A 23,800-nucleotide genomic window follows, 5' to 3' on the forward strand; every position below is an offset into this window, starting at 1 on the left:
TTGATGGAAAAAAAAAATTTTTTTACTAGTCACTATCTCTTCATCAACAACATAAAATGACACTCCACTGGGCATGTCAACGTTATCCCTGAGGGTTTCACCACGCCGGTGGCCTGTTTTGGCTCATGGGGAATGGAGCTGTACTGATGTTCTGGGCTGGTCTGGACTGGTCCAGACCCCAGGGACCGCTCACGTGAGGTGCTGCCAGGTGGGAACGTCACTGGACTCAAGGCACCAGGGCCCGAGATGCAGGAGGTGGGCCATGGGAAAAGGGCACCGGGTCTGCCCCAGGGGCTCCAGCGCAGGTGCTCGCCCTGCGCCGCTGCCGGCCGGGCTCAGCACCGCTGGGAGAAGCTGTTCCGAAAGAAGTTTTGTAGCACAGACATCACGTGCTTTCTGCTATGCTGAGACAAGAGCAGAGTGGAGATATATAGAGGAGTCAGCAGACATATATATAGGTGTCGGCAGCTGCTGCATCACAGCCTGCCCCTCAAACACCCTGCTAGCCAAGCTGGGTGGGACACACCTGAACATCTGGGCAATAACCGCTGGCTTCCCCCTGACAGCTGTATGTGAGGGAGCAACGCCCGTGCCCAGCGCCCACCGCCTTGACCACCGAGGGACCCACGTCCGCACAGGGAGCCACCGCTGCCGGCATCAGCTCGCCCCCGGACCGGCAACACACCCTGTAACCAGCTCATCCCCGCTGAGCTGGGGGTCCCGGGGCGATGGGGTCCCGAGCAGCCTGGCAGCCCGCGGGCAGGCAGCCCCACTCTGGGACCCCGTCCCCTGGGGGGACACAGGCTGCTGCCTGCGCCAGCTCCGCCGCTCGCCTTCCCCGGCCGGCAGAGCCTGACAAAGCACACTGCTCCACGCTAGCTCTTGCACATGGATGTGTATTTTAATAAAAATAATTCTGTCAATATACAGCAGAACGTCGATTTCTTTACCATATTTCTAGTATATTTTCATAGGCTTTTTCTCAGTTAAAATCCCCCCCTCCCCTTTTTAAAGTTTTCATGCGAAGCGTCAGATAACTTAATTCACAAATACTAAGCTTAGACTGAACCAATGTGCACACTCTGTGTTATGTCCGTTTAGCCCATGCTGTACCGCAGAGGGAGACCCCCCTCCCAAGGCAATGACAACCAGTCCAGAGCGACAGCGGGCGATCGGCGTGGTGGCAGCCGCTCCTCCGGGCTGGCTGGGGACCTGCGATGACCTGGCAGCCCGCGCCCCCGCCACGCGTGTCATACCTGAGTTGTGAGCAACCAGCAGAAGAGTTTGCTGCGTGGTGAGCAGGTCCCTGGGGGCTCGCACCGCTGACCAGCCTGCACCCAAGGGCTTCAGGGGCCGGCAGCCACCTCCTGCCTCCTGGCTGGAGAGCCGGCAAGAGGGTGCACAGGGAGCACCCAGCCCAGCCCCACCAAACACCTCTGCAGAGTCCTTGGTCTGGAAGAGTCACCATACTTGTATTTTTAAGATTTCCTTTAAAATCCTGATTATCCCCAGAGCTGCTGCTGCTGCTTCTCCTTTCTCTAAGTTTGAGCCCGTGAGAAGCCCAGACTGCAAAAACACGCTGTGCCCCCTCCCGGAGGAAGGATGCGGTGAAGATCCCCCAAGCACAGGGGTCAGAGCACACGCCCGGACCCAGGCAGAGTGCCCAGAGAAAAGGGGTCCACTTGGCCAGAGGAACTTGGACAAGGAGCAGAGGTTTGCATGGCCTCCACCAACGTTTCTGCGGCAATGTGAGTGCAAATCCCGCACGGGGCTTGGCCTCCTGTGAGCAGAAAAGAGTTACACCTTCCTCTTGGAAATAAAAGAGCTGGCAGGAGGTGTGCTCCTCAACGGGTGAGCCCTGGGCTTGGGGCACTGCTACAGCTCAAGGCTGCAGGCTCTGAGTGCTGGTGTGAGATGTGAGGAGGGGGACAGACATGCCACATTCACTCATCCATCACCTGCCACCTCCTGCTGCAGGGAAGGATGGTGGGGAGCAGCTAGTGCTCCCTCTGGAAGAGGTCTCCAGGCTCTCGGCTGCTCCCCTTTCCTCCCTGCATCAGCTGTAGCTCCCCACACCCCGCTGCCAAAGCTTCCCCTGGCTCTGCGACCTACGCAGCAGGTGGGACATGGCTCACAGCCAGCTTTTGGCTCCGAGCAAGAGCTGCTGGATCGCAGCTCTGTCCATCACTCTGCTGGGGCAGAAGGGTCCCAGCAGCACACAGCACACATCCCCTGTCCTGTCCCCGCCAGCCCTCTTGCAGAAACACCTAGGGACAGACCCGTACATGGAGTCCCAACACCAGCTCTCTACAAGAGACCTGCTCCCCTCCGGATCCACCGCTCGAGCTGTTCTAACACAGGCAGGGTTCGAAGGAAGTTGCTCCTTCTGCAAAGGGGACGCCCGGGTGACCAGGACCACGTTTCCAAGGAACATGTTCCTTCCTTTCTGCTGCGAGCAGCCCCACAGGGCCTCGCTGCGCTCAGCACCGCAGCGTGATGGACCTCTCTGCCCGCTACCCTGTGCGGCTGCCGGAGCCTGCACAGCGCTTCTTCATGGAAAGAACCTCCCAACACCACGTTGTGCACCGCGCAGCTTCGTGGCATTTACACGCTGCCGTACAGCCTGGCTACCATGGTTCACCTCCTCAGTCAACCCCATGATAGCAGAAGGAACTCCGAAACCTGCATCTGAGCGACACGTGCTACGTGAGCATTAAGACAGACAGGTACCGAAGCCCAGCAGCATCACAGCAATCCAACAAGGTATGCCTTGCTGGAGAAGGAGATGGTTCATCATCCCCAAGGCCTAAGGAGGAAAATGAAGAATTCAATCCCCAGAGCTAGTTACACCAGCTCTGGTTGTTCCAGTTGTTCAAGGGAGCCTCAAGAACAAAGCTATTTAAAGAATGGTAAAGATGCCTTAATAAGACTATGTGAAAAATAAGGACACAGCTCGAAACAGGTTGAGATGTCACTGTGTAAGAAGCAGATGGGAAAATTCTGGGTGTAAGCAATCACGAGAAACAAGACTCCTGAGGGGACTTGTTCTCCACACCAGTCACAACTGCATCTCCCGGTGTCCAAATCAGGTTGGCGGCAGCACAGCAAGCACCACCAGCACGTCAGAAACAGGAACAGGCTATAGCACCGATAACCACCTATCTTCCACGTGTCCCAAAGCAATGATATACATTCTGGTATGCACAGGGGGCTGGAGGCGATGGAGAGCAGCCACTGGACCACCTCTCCCCAAGAGCTGGATGCCATGTACCTGGTGCTTTGCTTTGGCAGTCCCTCTCCATTCTGCTGGCCACATGCAAAGGCTCAGTTTCTAACCAGACTCCAAAAGAAGGGCAGAAGTGCTGCAGCCAGCCCAGCTGCAGGCTGACAGGATCCTGCATGGTGACAAAAAGGGATCACTGCACGCAGATCTGCCCCTCTGGGCCAGCGCAGCAGAAGCCAAGTCAGGAAGAGCAGCTGGAGCTGCCACATCTCTGCTCAACAAACATATTGTTGGCACAAGCCGCAGAGCTGACCCTGGTCTCAAAGCAGCTCCATAGCACCGAACGCTGCAGATACCACTTCTGGTGGGCACACAGGTGGGAGAATGCTGGGATTGTGGGAGGTAAAGGAGCAAGAACAGAGACCTAATAGCAGTAAGTTTTCCCAAAACAAACTGGTTCTGAGAACACATCTAAGGGTGAATGGGTGACAGATTGCTGCCCTCCCTGCTCGAATCAGCTTTTGTTAAATACCAGCCAGGACAGAAACACAGAGCAGCAAAAGGAATCATCTGGAACAAGATGCTTCCAAGAGGAACAAAAGGAACCAAGAGGAACAAAGTTTGGCTCCCCTGGTACAGGGGAGATGCCCACAAACTGGAACACATCCAGCAGAGGCCACAAAGATGGTCAGAGGCTGGAGTACAAGGTGTATGAGGTAGATACACCTCCGCTTATCTCACATACTTCAACATCTCCATCTCCTGAGCTGATCCTTCATCTCACTCTGAAGTTCTCCCATGTTACTGCTGATGTGACTGCTCTCACTCACTGCTTGTGGGGACAGCAGGAACCCTTGTCTGCGGGGAGAAGCGCCTGCTGATGTAATTCAGTTCCACGAAGCTCTCTCCACAGAACCCTTGAAGGATGCTTTAACCAAGGCTTCAGGTCTGTAGTTCCCAAAATGTTGTTCTCAAAGGGTCATTTAACAGGCAGAGCATTAGGCTCAAAACCAAAGCTCATGATGGGCAGGGCTGCAGTTCCCCACCCCTGAAAACAGGCTTTCACCAAGTCCCTGTGAAATGTTATCCTTCTGAACGGTCCTTGCTGCGATGTGGAGCTTGAGGAAGGCAGGCAGAGTGGCTGGTGTCCAGAGCATGTCGCTGGAGTGTGCCTGCCACTCTGCAGACCAGCTCTTTGGTGGTGACTCTGGACTGATCAGTGGAGAGCCGAGATGCTCCAAGTGTGCAGACATGGAACAGCTGGAAGAGCTTTAGATGTTGCAGCTGCAGCATTTCGCATGTCCTGCGAAGGATGCCACGGCTAGAAAGCCTCTCTTGGGGCTGCTCACTGAGAAATGTCACCTGTGAGCACTGTCTGGCTGTGGTTGGGAAAATCTACTTCTAGGATCTGAAGTCAGCCCAGCAGAGAGCAACCTGCGTGTCAGCCTCGTGTGATGTCCAGCGCCCTCAGCATTATAACACAGGGCCATAGCTGAGACCTCGCCACCCTCACCAAGGAGTAGGAAGCCAAAAGTTTCTACTACGGGCTACACAATCATTTACGTGGCGCTACTGAAGGACTCTTGGGAGAAGGGAGTGCCTAGATGAAGCAGAGTCTCAGCTGGGGTGTTCATAGTTCACTTGTTTCTGAGCAAAGCACGAGGCAGTTGGAATAATAAATCCCAAATCGCTGTTAGAAAAGTAATTTTTAAACTGCACTAGCCGCAGGTTAGGTGCACAAACACATTCAGAATTAAAAACCCCATTTCAGCTTAGTGATGTTTGCTTTTTTAAATGACCACAACAATCCAAACCAAGTTTCAGCTGACATGAACCACCAAGGAGCTGCCAGGGACACTCAGAGACCAAGAGGCTTTGAAAAATAACCTGGGAAAACCAAGTCAGAAATCTCATCTAGGAATCAGTGGTAGGTGGAGGCTACAGCTGCACCCCACCACACACTGCAAACACACTTCCCCACACTGAGTCATGGCCATATTAGCCAGATTCTGAACAAAACAAGCAGAAACCACTAGTTCTTGCGGTTTCACATTTGAAATAAAAAAAACCCCTCAAGTAACAAGCATAGGACAGGTATGTCACAGCCGAAAAGCCTTTGCACTCCTCAAAGAACAGCATCAAGACACCAGGTACAAAAGCTGGCAGCAGTGATGGGTGTGGGTTACAGCTGTGAGCCAGTTAGGAACTGGGTCAAGTGGAAAGGGAAAAACAACTCAAGCTAGCACTATTGCTTTGAGTGCAAGAAGTGGAAAGCACCGCTGCTTGTCCAGTCCACAGGGATCTGCCGCCGCTACGTGACACACATCGTCAGTGGCAGAGTGGCTCACCATCACCATTAAGAGTGCGGCCTCTCAGCACTAACCATGGCACAGCAGCAAGATGGTTTCTACCGCAGGGAGGGTCTCCACGACAAGCCAGAGAGACCACCCCATCACGCATTTCCTGAATAACCAGGTATCTAGGAGCATCTTTGGTTTTTTTGTAGTGAAAGGGAAACCAAAACAAGAAACATGCTCTAGGATAGTCAGCACCGCTTTGCTGAGAGACCAAGTGGGGCATTAACATCACACATTGCGAAGAGTCTTGGCTTAAAGGAACCACAAAGAGAAGGAACAAAAAAAACCCACAACTCAGAAAGAGACAAAGATGGTGTTGGCACGGAGATGAGCAAGTGGACTGACTGCAGCCAGACAGCAGCAAGCTAAATGGTGACCAACAGAGCAGAAGTCGCCAAATGTGAAAGGCAAAGCCAGGTACCAGAGTAAAATTTCCAGCCTAAGTACCCACAATCAGCCCATCAGTGTGCTGCAAGCCTGGGTCTACAAACTGGAAAGCCTGCAGAAGACACTCAGGAGGCCAAGTTCACGTGCTGCCTCAGGGTCAGCAATGGCACCAGGGCACGACAGCTTAGGCTGGGCAGCCCGGCGGGTCCCACACCAGAGGCTTCAGAAAGGACTTCTGCCTGCCGGGGTAAAGGTCTCTGCAACTGCAGCAAGGTAAGGACTGCAGGCTGGGGTAACATCCACCACCAGGAAAACGAGCAGAGTTGGAAATCAGCAGATGAGCTTTCAGGCACGTGAGCTGTTCCCCAGAACTGAAACAGAAGCCTCAGATTTGCAAGTTGAATTCACCTGCTTACTGCGGTCCTCTGCTGCTGTCTGCCTAGAAGAACGGCTTCGACACACAGAGCTCCCTCTCTGCTTTTTTCAGACCTGATGCTAATAAAAATGCCTCCTCCATCTCTAAATCTCACCTTGCCTGCTTTCTTAGGCCACCATGGCTCTAGCACTGCCCCTATACATTGTATACGTTCACCAAAAGGTAGTCACAGGCATTCCCAACCACCTTCAACACCATCTGCACGTTCACTGCCACAGTCTTCTGCAGTGCAGGGGACACCTACCCCCTTGCTCTGCCTTGATTTCAGACATCATGCTCCAGGCGCAAGTCAAGCCTGCAAATACAGAAAATTCTTAAAGTTCTGGGCTACTGCACAGAAGTCACACACCACCTTCCTTTCCTCAGGGGCACACAAGCACTCTTGCTGCCCAAAGCCCTGGCACAGGCTAACATCCATTTTAAGGACAAACTTAAACACAATCTATTAATCTTTCGTTGACTCTTCCAAAAAAACCTCATGAACAGCAGTAAAATACATGCTGGGTCTGAGCTCCCCTGAGCCCTCCCTCCTCAGAGCTACTGACCTAAAATTCATTTGGTGCAGTTACAGTTCCTCCCATGCAGCCAGCCCCAACCTGGAGTCTCCTAACGGTGCCCCAGCAGATGCAAAGTGTACGCTCCTGCCACACAGCCTCGCCGGTTAAAAGTACACACTCAGCAACACTTAGAGGTCCGAATGCCAAAAACTTAGTAGCACTGAAGTCCCTGGGCCTGACACATGCTCCAGCACAGACACATTTGTCCATCTTTCTTGAAGGTTATTCGCCCACAGATCCTTGCTGGTTGCTTTTGGGCCTGAAAACTAAAATAATTTTCTTAGTTAAACCTTAAAGAAATATTGCTGCTCCCTTCTGAACAGCTCAGGCCTTGCAAAGCCAATACTGACCCTAACCCCCTACCTGACCTTGCACGTGTCACCTGCAGGGCGAGCACAGTTCAGCCTCGTGCTCTCAAGACGCTTCCAAAATTCAAAAGTGCTCATTTAGATCAGCGTTATGTGGGGAGGTCAGTACACACTATTATTACTTAGTCTTAGTGACAGTGCCCTCCTATGTGGAGAAAAAGGGGGATTTGTGATTTAACACAAAAACTGACAGCACAACCAGGCAGCACCTGCGAACTTTCTTGCAGGCCAACATGAGCTGCCCCTACCAGCACAGCGGGTAGGTGGCTTCATATTCATCAGTCCTGTCCTTCTAGCTGCTGCGGGGGCTGGATGTACCCATTTCTCAGGGCTGTGAGATACTTTTACAGTGTGGCCACTAACACAGGCACTGTCAGGTCTTTTACTCTCCCCACTCACAAAGACAAGCGTTTGAGAGCCTTGTGCTCTTAAAAGAGGCATGAACCATGAAGGACCATGCTCCTCCAATTCCCATCATTTGTGCGTGACATGACCTACCTCACCAGGTCTCCTGTAGGGCTGTATGATATGTATGGTTGGGACCGAGTCTGTGGGCAATAAATACATCAATGACTTTGTGGAGGTGGAAGAGACCTTTTTAATAAACAGGATTCAAATAAAATAAAAAAAAAAAAATCCCTCTGAACTGCCACAGCGAGAAGAGTTCAGATAACTAGCACAGCAGATGATGCCGTATGTGCACGATGGAGGGAGAAAGGAAGAAAAGAACAAACTGTCACCAACTTGATGAGCTTCCTCAGTAAATCAGCAGAAACCAGCTCAGCAAAACTCTCCAGATAAAATATTGGTGGATCCATGAGAAACAACTCAAATCAAAATAAAGAGAAATCCCTACATCGGAAGGCGCTACATGAGAAAAACCAGCGAAATACTGAGTGCCGCTGGAGCCGCAGCAATGGCAGGGAGACAGGTAAGATCTGCCAGTCTTTCCTGGGGTCTGGAATAGCCACACAGTGAGGGACTCACTCAATCCTTTCACAGGCAGTGTTTGTGTTGGTGTGCGTGCGTGTGTGTGTGCTAGAGGGGGTGTTGGTGCCAGGGAGGTCAGGCTATTGAACGAGGTGGTGGTGTAGAGTGGCAGCAACGGAGGGTGAAGGGCAGCACTCAACGATGTCAACTCCGTCTTGCTCTGGTGGCTAGTGCAAATAGTCGTCTACTCTGGCAAAGGAGCAGGAGCCCAAGCCCACGCGAGCCATGAGCCGCAAACACTCCGAGGCCTGGCCCAAGGCAAGCATCAGCGGGGGCTGCTTTGGCAGGTTCTGAGATTCTGTGGGGGCAAAAAAAGAAATCTGTTTAGAAGAGGTGACCTGGCTGCATGCCAGCTCACCTGCACTCGGGTCCCTCTCACCAAGCCCAGCATCCCTGGCAGAAGGCGCTGGCTCTGGAAGGAAGCTGCTCCTAAGTAGCGCTGGCTCCGCACCGCTGCTCCTCCGCACACCCCACCACCCACGACATGCCCCACGTGGGGCCACAGCGCAACAGGGTGTCTGAGAAAGTGCTGCTGTGGTGGCCACAGCAAGAAAAAGGAAGCGGATCTCCTGCTGCCTTGGTGTCTGCCAGAAAACCCTCAAAACGTGAGAGATCAAAGCGTGGAAGAATACGGAAAGGCAGGTGAAACCGGCACCAAGTGAGAGGCAGCCTCTCCACCTCTCCTCCTTGTGCAAGTCGACACAGTAGTCCAAGCCCCAGACAAACTCACTCACTGGTCAGTGCTTCTTCTGTTTCACATTTGCTACGTATGCAAGAGGGAATCCGCAGCTGGGCTAGCTAAGGTGTCTTGCGACTTGTGTGACAAAGCATGTCCAGACATCATCTTTCACATCTCCCTGGTGACACCCCTCAGCAACCCATCCACGCTCCTCAAGCACTGGACACACAATGGCCAGAACTGAGTCACCCTGCTGGACACCTGCCTGTGCTGACTGTCAGGGGAGGGGACGCCCCTTCCCAAGCCACCTAATTTCTGTTCCTTTACTCAGACAGAACTGGAGCCCTCACAGGTTTGTCCATCAAGCCGTTCCTTTCCCCTTATTTATTTCTTATTTAGATAACCTCTAAATCTCCTTTTGGCACACTTAACGTGAAGTGCACAGTCCCACCAGGAAGTACGTCTGAGCACAGTGAGCTAGACTGTGCACAGGAGTCAAGCATGGGTTTCCGAGACAGAGAAGCTCCCCAGCAGACAGTGTTTGGCCGGCTGTGGACGGGCTGAGCTAACCCAGACTGGGAAGTGTCCTGTGAAATTACCTGAGCAATGACACTGCATGTCTGATCGTGGTCTGGTGACAGGATCAAGGCTGCTGCCTAGAATGAATCAATCCCTTTCTAGCAGACTAGTGACAGGCCACAACCTCATTATCACCCATTTCTCCACCACGGGATTTTCTGTAGCTGAAGATACCAGGAGGGTCAGCAACATGGCAACTCACTGACTGCAAGCACAAGACTTGTATCGGGCAAAACTACTGCATGTACTACGCCAGGTTCAAGACAAGAGAGTAAACGACAACAAGCTCTTGGGCCAAGGAACATTCCTAAGGAAAATGGAAGAGCAGGCATAAACATTCAGCTCTGAGGACACAGAGGAGGGCAAGAGACTGCTCATACCTGGATCCAACCATGATCCAGGTATGACCTGCCAACACAAAGAGCGAAGCTCATCAGAAAGAGGAAGCTGTCCTGCTAGCTGAAGAAAACCAACCCATAACCGGATCTCCGAGTGTCCTCTCAGCACAGTTAAGACCAGAAGCAAAAGAGCAACAAGGCTGGACCATTACCACAGCCCCAAATCCAACACTGGACTGCAGGCTCTCTGGGCAGTGTTTGAAGGGAAGACAAACCCTGCCTGTGTTTAACTCTGCACGTTCAGCTTGAGCTCAAACGCAACTGGAATTATGGCTCCCCTCTGCTTTAGAGCCAACACTAAGGAAACCTGCTTCACTTACGAGATGCTGCCAACACAGCAACTGTACTCCCTACCAGAAAGATGGATGATGCCAGCACAAAACTCTGCCAACCCAAACAGCATGGAAAATAGCCCTGGTAATGCCAGCAAAGTGATTCAGGTGGGTTCAGAGCAAGAAGGAAGATGGGCAGGAAATGCGTCAAAGAGATGGTGGCTTCTTCAGTAAGTAGGGGAGGAAAATCCTAAGGAGCATCCTTGGAAGGAGCATTGAGGAAGACCCAAGGAAGGGAGCCAAAAGAAGATTAGATCAGGAGGATCCATTCTCTGCAGGCTTCCCTCCTGCCTCCCTTCCTGCATCACTGCCCTGTCAATCCCCACCAACAGAGAGAGAGAGGTAAAAGCTAAATGCAAGTGTTTCTGAATGTTTCCTAACACCTGCAGGCTTGCCCGCCACAGGACAGCCCTTGAGAGCAGGTATGCCCGGTGGGTAGCGCTCAACAGGAACCAGGCCTTACCCAATATAGCACTGTTAAGAGCAGCACACACAGGTTCCCTCTGGATCGGGTCCAGCTGTTGACCAACAGGGCAGTTCCAAGGGTCTGAGTAAGCTAACAAGCTAAATGCATCCTGTGTGAGAGAACAGAAAGGCACAGTAAGGTGACGCACAGCTGCAAACACACAGGAACACCACCTAGTCCATCAGCTGGGGCACCTCCTGCCATCGCCAAGGTGACAGGTGCCTACCTCCTGAAAAGAAATGGCCCTTTTCTTCTTGGCAGCAAGGGACCACACTGGGCCATCAAGATAGTGGATTAAAGAGGGTGCCCCCTCCAACTGGCAGGGGAGCCAGCACGGGAAGGCAGGTAGAGTGTCACCTGGAGAGAAGAAGCGCATGCAGTTGCTCCAGGAAGGCAGGTGGGAGCTGTATTTCTCTCCTGTGCTGAGAATTGGGTCTAGAGACGTTCTATGTTCACTGAGCTTTGACCTCTGCTGGCCCCCTCTTCCTCACCAGGTGCAGAAGCGGGGGCTACCCAGAGCTCTGCAAAGGAACCCACAACCCCAGTCTTGGCCCAGAGAACTGCTGCAATGCCGCACAAGGCCCAGGCTTACCTGAAGCATCTTTTTGTGCATTGTGTTCTTCCCATATTCTCTGCAAAGCTGCTCGCTCAGCATCTGCAGCTCCCGTCCAAACTGGATCATTCGCTCCGTGGCAGCATGGTTCCCTCCACAGAGCTGCCTCTGGGGGCAGCTGTCTTCTAGAGGAAAGGCAACGGAAAAGTAACAATCGTCTTTCGTTCCCCACCACTGCCCGCTCTGTCATGCTACCCATAACCTCCTTCCCCTGCTGGGGCAGGTAGCTGCTCCCTATTCTAAGTTTATCCCAGTGGAAGCTTTTTGTGATCCCTGCCACTACAACAGCCAGGAGTGGTTTCTTCATAGCACCTGTCAGGTACAGGGAAAACTTGAGCTCAGTTTGTTTAATGCCTGAAATACCTACAAATCAAATCTTCTGATAAAATCATGGGGGCCTGCAACTCCAGCTGTAGTACCCTTTCAGTATCAGAGGCAGTGTAGAGCTGATTCATCTTCCCTCTCCAGCCTAAAGCACCCACAAACAAGACAGTTGTGGCTGACCACACTGTGCTGAGGACACCGTGCAGCTGGGCATCATCCAGCCCTTCCCAGCTCCGTTCAGTTCCTCAGCTGGCAGAAGTGCCAGGACTGCTCAGAGTTGGATTTCATGACCAACACTGAACAAACCTTTTGAGTCCTACTGCTTTCCCTGTCCCACAACATCACCAGCATTGCTGCAAGACTATGAAAAGCAAAATCTAGTTTTAGTTCCAGGACAGATTAAATTTCCCCGTGAAACAGGCATCTTGAGAACTTCATTCACTGGGGTGGCGAAATAAACCCGAAGTACAAGTTTTTTCCCCAAAATCCAATCACATTTCTAAATCTCGGTACCAGCTCGTTCTATTTCCCTTTACCCCTCCTGCCTCTGAGGCCCTACCCATGCTGGATTCATCCGTCTGCAAGATCTCTTCATGTTTGTAGGTGCCATTCATTATCCTGGTGGATGAATTTTCCAGGACTCCATTGGGGTAATGCTCAGCCTCCATTTCCATCTCGCTGTCACTGAGGTAAAAAGGAGGAAGGAATAGTCAGATGTCTAAATTAGCAAGGGAAGAAATTAAGAGCTCAGATACCACATGGGGCCCAGCAATGGCCAGCAGACCAGGAAAGGTGCCAGTTGGACTACAGGGAGTCAGATGGTCTAATTCAGTGCAGTAAAAATTGTTGCAGGTTTCTGAAGTCAATTTATGAAACAGATTTCTGTTCCAAAGGCGCCTGTCAGAATTACAGGTGCAGCGTGCTTATCATTTTCCCTTCAGGAAGCAGTCACTTCTGGGACAGCAAACAGCAGCCAGACAACAGATAACATACTAACACACTACACAGGAGGGAAACCTTGGCTATGACAAGCCATCAACCCTTGCAAAAAGTGCAATACAGAACACAAGGGCGTTAGACTTAGATGTTTAAGACAGCAGTCTGAATGAGACTGCCAATTACCTGAAACGATGACAAAATCTTGCTGGGACTTGGGCTCTACATTTACAAAAAGCATCATAAATCTGGCATTACCAAATGATTCTGGTAAATTGAGTCTGAACAAGTGTTTCTCACTCCGTTACACGCTGTACAACTTTCAAGAGGTCATGACAGAGATTACAAACTGTCCTGCAAACTGTGCTCAGCACAGTACTCAGAGGATGAGTGCCAGCTGCAATTAGCAAGAGATTCTACTAATCACCAGGACATCCTCTGTTCCAGCAGGGCCTCAGACAGCCCTGCAACACCAACCTGGAAAGTGAGCCCGAAGGAAGCTCAGTTCTTACCACGGCCCCATTTGCTCCACACTCCAGTAAATGCAGCAGTAACTATACCACTCTCCTGGACCTCCTATGGATTCTTGGAGAAGGGAGGCTTTCTAAAAGTCTGACCTGCTGTCACAAGCATGAAAAAAATTACTGCTGATTCAGAGGCTCATCTGGAAGGAACTGGGCACCAGGTAGAGGTAGCCCAAGAAAATTACTCACGAGGGCAATGCAGCAACCCAGTGGTGACTTAGGCTGCTGCCTACCCGCTGAAGTGCAGGCAAGCTGCTTAGCAGCAGGAATCGACGGGCCGAGGCAGAAGTAACAAAACCAGGCTCAATGGGAGAGCTTCTATGCAAACCAAGCCATGCTGGGCTCAGCTTGGTGTTTGAAACGAGAGCATCACAATATTCCTTATGAGATAAGCCTCCAAGCCTGAGCAAGCAGGGGAACTGGAACAGGCTTGCGCCTGCTGGGGACTAGTAGTGACCTGTAGATAATGCAGTTACTCTGTTGTTCAAAAGGGCAGGACAGAAGCCCTTCTGGCTTCTCAGAAAGCAAACTGACCCTCTCTCCTCATCTCTCCCTCCTCAGGCATCTACAAACGTAAAAAAAAATACCTGGTTTCTTGGTTACTCGTACTACTGTGCTGCTGAGATTTGGTAGAATCTGTAGAATTGGACTCAGAGTAGTTCACAGATGAGGGGGAGGAGGAGGAGGAAGAGGAAGATGATGAACTCAGTGTTGGGTATTTACTGTGACTCTGTTTGCTTTTTGTGGACATGACTCCGTTGCTACAGGTTGGACTATCTGCTCCTGAAAGTCAAGAAGAAAAGGAAAAATGAGACCAGACTGACAATATCACTTTATTGTGAAGTCAACAATTTAGCGAGAGAGCAAGCCCCAAAGGAAGAAAGCAAAATTTGTATGGAGACAAATGTAGACCTATGAATGCTGCCCTGTGTTGCAGGTTGCAGCTGTAGACATCTGGTTGAAAACAGGTATTACCAAGAGATTTTATGGACTGATGGGATCATTCTGACTATCTAGTCAGAGAAGCATACCCAGGGTTTCTCACAACACAATACAGGAAAACAAAGATACTGGCTTGGGAAGAGGAGTGACAGCTTGGAGGCATGCAAGTAGCTGTCTGTCTTTCCCTTTAATGTTTGCCTGCCCACAGTTTGTCACATGCAGCAGCGGGAACACCGAAACAAAATACACTCAGATGGCTGTGAGCAGCTCAAGGCTCAAGTGAAACAGGCTTAGACTGTGTTCAGGGGCTCTGCAGGTCATACTCCCTGGCCCACCCCATCTTCAAAGCCATAGCCAATAATTACCTAGGGAAGATACCTTGGGTGTCCTGGTTTATCTTGTTCTTTCTACTTCAAATCCTAAAGTTTAGTTTCCAGAACTGCAAGGAGTTGATGCTCTAGAGATGGGTTTTGCAGGTACAGAACTGTTCCCTTCTCAGGTGTTTAGAGCTTGCAAGGTAAAAACCATGGGGAGGGAGAGGCTCTCAAGCACAGCATCCCACTAACCTTTCACTCAGTTGGCCAGAACAGTGCATCTTCTGCTTGGTTCTTACTGGAAAGCAATCCTTTTGCAGACCCCAAGGTACAGGAGAGAGGCTTTGTGCTCCAGACCTCTTACAGCTCGGTCAGTGAAGCACCGAGTCACTAGTGGCTGCTCTAGAAGGCCACCTTCAAAAGCTTCTTTATTCTGAAAAAAACCTGCTCTGCAGACTGTCTGTGGGAAATAACTAATGCAAAACCAGCTCTGTAGCTGTATAGACACCCATGATAAACAGTATGTCTTCTCGGCTGGGTATCATAAAGGAAAGGAGCATTTCACAGAATACTGCACAGAAAGTAGCAGGTCATGTAATACACAACCATGTCCACTTTTGACATTTGCTCTTCTCATTAGGAGACACAGAAAACACTTACCGGTACTATGAACGTGTGAGTTGCTTGATCCATGTCTAGGACTTAAGCTGGGGGACCCGGGGTAACTGTCCTGGGATCTGGGGCTGCGGGCACTGAAACAACGTACTTCACTGTCTGTCCCATTCACCATCTCCACAAACTGGCGACACCTGATTTCATAGGAGGGAAGGAGGAGAAAAGGGTGCATGACAGCCAGGATGCTCTGCATTGGAGGTTTCCTTAGTTACTGAGTGGACAAGTCCTAGAAACTGCATAGGAGCTACATTTTTTGGCTTTCAAAAAGACATTTCAGACTCCTGGTACCTTTGTATTGCAACTGCTCTGATAATGCTAGGGGAGGAAGGAGTTCAGAAATCGCACCTTTGATGCTAATGAATGTTGAGACATTCCCAAAAAGCAAGTTTATTTCCATTGTGCTAAGAAGAAACTGTTCCTTTACAGCATGCTTTCATCTCTACCACCTCTGCAAGTACGCCAAAAATCAATTGTGGTTTGTTTTTTTTTTCAGGGAGAAGATACTAAATCTGCCAAATATAGTTCCCTCACTACTCCGTCAACCCAGAAATACGCGTGGTCAACGGAAAATAGAGGAGGAAGGGTAAAAAAACCGCAATATCCACAGCAACAGTGAGGACTTCTCATTTAGCTTTACTGGGAATTGTCCTTATATGTTTCAGGAGGCTGGGGAGACCCACTCTGCATGGTTGGGAGAACTGGGACACACGAGCACCTTTCTCCTTTAGTCTCTGTCCCAGATAGCTTTCTTCATACATCTGCCTTTCTAGGAACCTTCACAGTGACTCCACAGGCTCCAGTGTTGCAACAGCTCCACCAGACAAGTACAGGCCGTCTGTGAAGGACCTCCTGGCAGTCAGCAGAGCTAAAATTTCACCCACCTCTGCCTGACCTCATTGGGCAAAGCCATACTGGGTCTGAGCAGCAACAAATGGGCTACATTTACATTGCCACATGCACCGTGCAAAGGGCTGAACGTACAGCCTTTCCCACCTGCCTCCAAAGGGATCTCAAACCAGTTTGAATTCAGAACAAGGTGTGCAGCCAGACTGGACGGCTGGACAGCCTCTTTCTTCTCTCCTTCATCTATGCATCTCAGCATTAGGGAGTATAAAGCTGTTCATACTTACTTTAACATGAAGAGCAGGTTGGGGTTATGATCTAGAAGGCCAGGATAGAGCTGCTGGGTGGCTTCTATAGCCTCTCCCACTCTGCCTGCTAATACTAGCTTCTGTATTCCTGAAAGCAGAAGGAAACCTATTGATACACAGGATCAGCTAACAAGAACAGCCAGAAGAGTGGTCTCACATAGGCCACACAGCTCCCCACTACCACCTTGCACAAGGGCTAGGGAGAACTGGGGACCACATTTTGTTTATTATGGAGTAGGGTGAGGAAAAAAAGCCTGTGAAAATGAGGGACAATCTGTCAGTAGCTCAGAAACACCAACAGGAGAAGGATCTGAAGGATGAACTAGGTGTGCTGGGGTGGGGTGCTCTGGGACTTTAGTCCTTTAGTCACAAAGCTATGCAGCAATGAAAAAGAAAGCAGGACAAGGTATCTGGATGGAAGCAAGGACACTGCTGGGGAAATGCCAAATTCAGAGGGGAAGCCCGTAGGTCAGTCTCATGTTATATCCTCTGGCTGGTTCATGCTTAGAAGCGTATGTATGGCTGAGCATTAGATAAGCAGAGTATTTATAAAGGGTCTGTGACCTGTAAAGGGTCGGTACTGTCTCCCCAGTATCCCTACTTCTAAGCAGAAGTAACTATACCAACAAAAGTGGGTTCCTGCAAGTCCCACCTCACTGTATTCCCCAAGAAGAGAAGTAACCTGAGCTTGGCCAGCAGCAATGACGTGGCACCCATAAGCTAGCTCCAAGAATCAGCTGTGACTAAGCCAGAAACAGCTCAACGAGTTGTACTCTTCTATGAGGTGCAAAGATACAAGGCAGAAGCCATACAGCACCCTGGATGTTCATGTCCCACATATGTTCCTTCAGTGGGTCCGAAGACAACAAGTGCAAGACTTGAGATCCCATCCCTGAACAGAAAAGCTGCTGATCTACAGAGGGCCACATTTTACTTTTCTAAGTGTACTTAAAACTAACAACTAAATGTCCTTAAAACTAAAAATGCATTGCACTTCCTTCTCTGTTTTTCCAGGACTTCTTACAAACAACAGAAAGAAGGTTCTGAATCGCCTGTGAAATGCTTTGCAAGCAAGCAGGGGCTCTAATAACAACAAGCTGTGACTTTTGCGAGTCATAAGCAGTTGAAAGCCCAGCCTGGTAATCTTCATTAGCAATCCCCAGTAACAATCTGCAGTGACTTGTCTTGGCTGCCACTTCTCAGTGTCTATTTGCTTGTTATCATAGCTGAAAGCTAAAACCAAAGACGTGGCTCTCACACCAACGTGTTGCACAGCCTCCTTCATTTTGCTCTGTTTCTTCTACTGACTTGCACGTCCGTTTTCATGTCTCTCTGCTTTTGACAGCTCTCTTCTTTGCCTTGTTTGGCAACTCTCACAGATGTCACTGCATTTTAGATTTTCCCCTCTTTTTGTTTTCCCGTCTGTATTTTCCTGACACCTTTTATTTAAGCCCCAACTTCAGAGCTCCATATTCCTTCCCTCCATCTGCCTCGTCACCTGTCCTCAAACACACGGGGCTGCACTGTCTCGCGTGCCTCCTGTAAGGCTTTACACCAATTAAACCCACAGCAACAAGAACGCTGGCTGGGGTCAGGGTTGCATTATGCATGACCTGGAAAGCACAAAGCCCATCAGCACTAACAGGCAGCAACTACAAGTTATTTTGGGTACTAAGCAGAGTCCCCAAATGAACCTGAATGCTGGCTAAGCGCATGTAATGTATGAAGAGCGAGCTACAAAGGGGCACGATGCTCCTGATATGTAACAGTCACATGAGAAACAGTTGACAAAGGGAAGGGAAATGTACAAAGTGGGATGTAGCATGTATTCAACAGCCAGGAGAATGCAGAAAACACACCAATGTTCTGTGACTCTGCAGGCTGTGAATAGGAAAGCTAAAAACCCACAAAAGTACAGCAGGAGAAAGCTGCAAGCCTCGTTCTGCTGGAACCAAAAGCACGTACAGCCTTACAAACTGACACATGAGCCACTTTGGTGGAAAGAGCCGTAACCAAAACAGACATAAAATACAAATTCTTCTCCTAGTGTGAGCTACATGTGTTGGCTGTGAATGTGCAAAAGCCTCAATGTGCAAAAAAAATCTACTGGAAGACAACATGTGCAAAGGGACTGAAAGACTTGTAACTCTGGGAGCTGTAGTCAAAACAGATTGATGTGTCTGGGTCCCTGTGGACCATGCTAATGAAACTACCCCTGCTGCACAGAACGTGTAGAAGAACCCAAATCCAAATGGATCCCTGGTGCACTGTGACCTCAGTTCAGGCAAAGTCCAAGGTAACCATTCTATTCTCTACCAATTCGGTACTACCTCCAAGAAAGCACCTCCTGCCCTAGATATTACGTTTAGCCTGATACGTGAAAACTGCTGGACTCAAAGCGGAGTCACCCCATCTCTTCCAGGATTCAGCTATTAATTTTCAACGCGACTGAGGAAATTAACAAAGTTGTCAGAAAAATTAGTATATTCAACACTGCCAGGCATGCAGGTCATTTGTCAGAGCAGACAGGCAAAGACAGCAGAGGGTAGAGGGGACACAGCACTGATGGAAAAGGTCTCCCAGCAGCGGTCCCTTAGCTCCACTGACCCCAGGCAGCAACACCAAGTCAGCAGTGTGCTGTGGACAGCTTTGTGAGCCACGGAGTAACTTTTTGACTTCCACAGCACTTCATTCCTCTGTTACCTGAAGGTAACACATGGCCTGCATGCCACACTTTGGGAACAACTACCCAAGAGACTTACTTTGTCTATTCTTTATTGAGGTCTGTTCTTCCTGGATTGTGGTGTCTGTGACTCTGGCAAAGGCAGTTGCTGTTGAACAGTACCCATGATGAACCAAATACGATGAAACCATACTAGAAAATAAGAAAATACAAACAGATGAAAAGACACTTGCAAAACAGGGTGATCACACTGGAGAAAAAAAAATCAACACAACAGAAGTTGCAGCTCCAGTGACCCAACTCAGCTTGCTTAGGACATAACCAGGGTCCTACTTGTGGGTCCAGACAATTTACAACACAGGCACCTGGTCCTCAACAAACAGAAGGGAAACTCTAAACTCACCTTACAGGGAAAAAAAAATAAAACATTGAGTCCCAATGCATACATGGTATTTATTTATTTAATGACTGCTGTGTAAAGGTCACTTGTAAGGGCTCAGAACTGTTACTGCCAGTGACACCCTACACAGGTATAAAATCTGAACATCAGAGAGGCTCACAGCTTTCAAGCAGACCTCAAAGAAAAGGTTCTGGTCCTGAATTTCTTCCAACATTTACTTTGCCAATAATTACATTTTTGGTAGTTGAATGTCCTTATTAATTCTACACATTCATAGATAGTTTTATCTGCTGATCTACGGAGTAGACTTAGCATTGATTTTTCAAATACACATTTTAAAGTTGTATTTTCAAAAAATGGGGGAGGGGGTAGGTAGTGTCATTGTCAGAAAATGAACACAAAACCATCTTTCTGAACACACCATTTCGGAAGGACTTGTGCCTTCCCAGGATGGTGGGTAAATGTTAACGCTCACTGGATTTTAACAAAACCTAAAAAGCCAGCAGAGGATTTCAAAGCTTCTAGTGAAGAATCTCAAAATAGGCTTCTCATGATGAAGCTGTATTAATCCAGTCAAGTCACAGCTAAAAACACACATTCAACTTGGCTACTTTCAGTACGAGAAAAGTATTTTATGAGTCAGCAATAATCTTCAGGCACAATGTTGTAAGCAGGTGTGTAATTTTTAAAACTTGTTTCAGAAACAAGTGCTTACGTACCACAAAGGGTACAAGGTGTGCCCTTTGCCCTGGCATGGTACAGACAGGCGTGAAGAAGCACATCCCCTCCCCGCCAAGCACAGCAGCCAGGTCATCCCGGCTCAATCAGGCTGAAACGCTGAACACAGCGATCCAGGCTGGCAGGAACGGAGGAGAAAAGCCAACTCTTGCTTCAGTGTAATTCAGTAGCCGGAGTCAGAGGCTGCAAAGATTTAAATGCTTTACAAAGCTGCACAAAACCCGAGCTCCTTCCTAGGGCACTTCTGCCTGTGGCACCATGGAAGCATCCCTGCGTGGGTACGCAGCAGTGTTACATGCTGGTCACTATGCCAGGCCAATTTTCAGCAATGACTTATCAGTTCTGCGTCTCAGCTACTTACTACAGCAGTGCTGCACACACTCATACATTCAGCAGCATGTCTGCAGCCAGAGGTATCTCTCCTGAAGTTCTGGGAGAAGTTTATCGCACTCCACTGTGACCTATCTTCATGCAGACAAAAACCTTTCAGAATCCCAGGTTCTCCAATGCTTTTACCACTTGGGAGCCATGGTTGAAACTTGTTGAGGGCAGCAGAAGTGCTCAAATCACAGGTGCAGCTACCTCTGTGCTGCATCTAAGGGTGTTTCTCTCACCTAGAGCAGTCATGGTGGTGATAGAGGTTTGTACTGCCTGAGGCTTTTCTTCAAAACAGAACTTGACTGCACGCTTCTCTGTACAAGTTGCATGAAGTTGTCCTCCTTCTGCATGGCATCACTTAGCTTCTCAAACAAACAATGCCAAGTCCTCCCACTTTACCAGAAATGGGGATCTACATCGTTCCTTCTCTCATAATCAATCACACCAGCTGATCTCAAGTCTCAGATGACTTCTACTCAGATTCCTCATGGAAAAGCTAAAAAGACTAGAGCTCCTGTAAGACTGTAACAACACACAAAGAAGAGGAGTGATCCATGTGAGTCCCTTTCAAGGTTTCAGGCACTTGAAAACCCTGTCAGAGCAGCCTCTCTGGTGACAACATATCCAGGCACGTAACACAGATGAAATACTCTGCCAGGCTAGTTCCTCCTCTGCTCTCCAGGGAGGCACTCCCTACAGCAAACCTTCCCCAGTGACGGCCTCTCCAAGATCGTGCCTCTCAGGATCTGTCAGGGAGGAGAGTCTCTGAAGGGAAGGAAATTGCTTAGCTGCACGGTTAGAGATTAAATAAGATGCTATGAATCCCAACAAAGCCACAGGACAAGAAAACATTGGCCCAAAAGCTTGGAGCTCCAAGCCGAAACAGCTGGACTACTGATGTGAGGTACAAGCCCTGCCTTAAACTTGCCTTTGGAGAGGGGGAAGATGGGAAACATGATGCTGATTCTTAAAAAGAAGTCCAAAGAAGTAACGAGGAACTCCAGAGCAGCGACTCTGACCCCTCCACCATGCACATCAGAAGCAATTCTGGAGAACACAAGGAAGAAACACAGGGATAAACCGGTCCTACTGCAGAAGAATCAACAGCTTGTGTAAAGGGAAGCCATGGCACTCTGGTGACATTTTTGGAGGGGCTCTGGAAGCAGGCAGAAAACAGATGTTTTTGCAGTCCACTTGGTTGTCCAAAGATACTTTACAATCTGTCAGCGAAACCTCTCAAAGAAACTGTGTCACCATGTGATAAAAGGAAAGGTCCAACATGGCTAAATATTCAGGTTAAGTAATAGGGTGGCAAAAAATGGTCAGTTTTACCAGGGAAAGGAAAGAGCACTAGCGCTGCAGGAACCTGTGCTATTAACATATTCATAAAACTAAGCCTGACAGACCAATGCTCTCACCCAACGCAGGTGCTTTTATACTCAAAGATGCAGGGCATTTTTCTGAGCAAGTTGCCTTTTGAGCACTATGAGCTAAGGATTTCCATTTACGTATCAGTGTACCTCTTCATTCTCTTTGGCTGCTAGGCAAGCTTCCCAAAAGCGAATCCCGTCTTTCCACAGCCTGACAAAAGGTGTTGCAGGGGGTGAAATGACCCCATAAAGTCAACAATCCAGTACATCAGAATGAAAATTAATGTGAAAGTCAATGCCAGTTGTTACATCTCATCCTGTGCTGGGTCAGACCAAACATCCAGTTAGCCCAGTACTCGTACCTCCCAACTGGCAAAAGCAAATGCCTAGAACAAAATAAAGGAACAAGGCACATATGAAATGATACCTTCCTCCATCGCCCTCCCAGCTTCCACTGATGAGCCAGATACATCCTGTCCTAGAGGTATCTCTCTACATCATAGCCCTGATAATGTCTCCAGTCGCTTTTTTTAATCCATGCCATTTTCATGGTATCTTATGGCAGAGAGTGTGAAAAAGTGCCCTCCTTTATTTCTTCTAAATGTGCCATCCGGTTAACTTCACTTAGAATCGTAGAACCACAGGATCATTCAGGTTGGAAAAGACCCTCAAGACCATAGAGTCCACCCGCTAACCCAGCGCTGCCAAGGCCACCACTAGCCCATGGCCCCAGGCACCCTGTCCAGGCGTGGTTTAAACACCTGCAGGGCTGGTGGCCCCACCGCCTCCCTGGGCAGCCTGTGCCAGTGCTTCAACACCTCTTCCCTCCCAGGGAAGAAACGTTTCCCGATACCCAACCTAACCCTCCCCTGGCGCAGCCTGAGGCCGTTCCCTCTTGTCCCGTCACTTGTTACCTGGGAGCAGAGACCGACCCCCCTGCCTACAGCCCCTGGCAGGCAGCTGGAGGGAGTGAGAAGGATCCCCCTGAGCCCCCTGCTCTCCAGGCTGAACCCCCCCAGCTCCCTCCGCCACTCCTGGTAGGACTTGTGCCCCAGCCCCTTCCCCAGCTCTGGACGTGCTCCAGCTCCTCTACGTCCCACTTGAAATGAGGGGCCCAAACCTGAACCCAGTACTCGAGATGTGGCCTCAGAGCAGCCAGTTTCTCCAGGAGAATGCTGTGAGAAACAGTGTCAAAAGCTTTACTAAAGTCTAGGTAGACAACATCCACAGCATCTCCCTCATCCACTAAGCTGGTCACCTTGTCACAGAAGGTCACTTGATACCCTGTAATTCTTGCAGTGCAATTGTTCCTTCATCACCTTCTCAAGTCTATTCAAGGTATTTTTTTCATGCTTGTTTCACCCCTCACGATCACATCCTTCAGCACTGTACGTCTATATATTTGCTCCCTGCCTTATTCCTACCCCATACCTTTGCACATTCTGCCTTTTTTTTATTCAGGCTTTTCTCACTTCTACTACATACTTTTGGAGAGAAAGAACCAAAACATCACATGGTATTCACATTAAGGATGCACCACATATTCACACAGTGACAGAATTATTTTTGTCCTGTTTTTCTCCTAACAAATCCAAGCTTGGTGTTTTCTTTTTTTTTTTGGCTTACTACCAAAAAAATGACCTGATATTTCTGTGCAATGATTCACCATAATCCGAAGATCTCAGTCCTTCCTGGAGGGCCCCTTCTTCCCAGCCATTTCTGAACACCCTCAACACCACAGATACTACAAGCACGTGTTCAAGTCTCCTCCTCCCAAGGTGGAAACCCCTTACCCACTCATTCCCTCTCTTGTCTGTCTTGTAACTCATAATCCACATCAGATGTGCCCTCAGCCTCTGGCTGCATAGTCCCCCCTTAGTTAGCAGCAAGGAAATTTCTCAAAAGCCTTATGGACTTCCAAGACAGAGACAGCAGCCCAAGAACCACATCCACGTGTCTGCTGGCTCCTCTTTGCAAAAC

The 23,800-nt window shown here is 49.4% G+C and overlaps 1 protein-coding gene across 9 annotated transcripts in view; it reads right to left on the reverse strand.

The window, feature by feature from the left end:
- The window catches only part of RANBP10 (RAN binding protein 10), a 91,314-nt gene that overhangs the window by 7,600 nt on the left and 59,914 nt on the right, over nucleotides 1–23,800 (reverse strand). For 5 of the 9 annotated variants that reach the window (XM_037408803.1, XM_037408808.1, XM_037408812.1 and 2 more), the window contains 8 exons: nucleotides 19,014–19,126; nucleotides 16,231–16,339; nucleotides 15,086–15,234; nucleotides 13,757–13,952; nucleotides 12,269–12,393; nucleotides 11,365–11,510; nucleotides 10,770–10,881; nucleotides 881–1,452 (listed from right to left, as the gene is read on the reverse strand). In XM_037408803.1, the coding sequence (XP_037264700.1) occupies nucleotides 1,088–1,452; nucleotides 10,770–10,881; nucleotides 11,365–11,510; nucleotides 12,269–12,393; nucleotides 13,757–13,952; nucleotides 15,086–15,234; nucleotides 16,231–16,339; nucleotides 19,014–19,126 (1,315 nt within the window). In that variant the 3' untranslated portion in view covers nucleotides 881–1,087. Of the gene's footprint in view, nucleotides 1–880; nucleotides 1,453–7,902; nucleotides 8,617–10,769; nucleotides 10,882–10,937; nucleotides 11,130–11,364; nucleotides 11,511–12,268; nucleotides 12,394–13,756; nucleotides 13,953–15,085; nucleotides 15,235–16,230; nucleotides 16,340–19,013; nucleotides 19,127–23,800 lie in introns of those variants that run through there. The other 4 variants (XM_037408804.1, XM_037408805.1, XM_037408806.1 and 1 more) reach the window with 4 other exon arrangements.

Source organism: Falco rusticolus, chromosome 15 (genome assembly GCF_015220075.1).
Source record: "Falco rusticolus isolate bFalRus1 chromosome 15, bFalRus1.pri, whole genome shotgun sequence".
Lineage (NCBI taxonomy): Eukaryota > Metazoa > Chordata > Aves > Falconiformes > Falconidae > Falco > Falco rusticolus.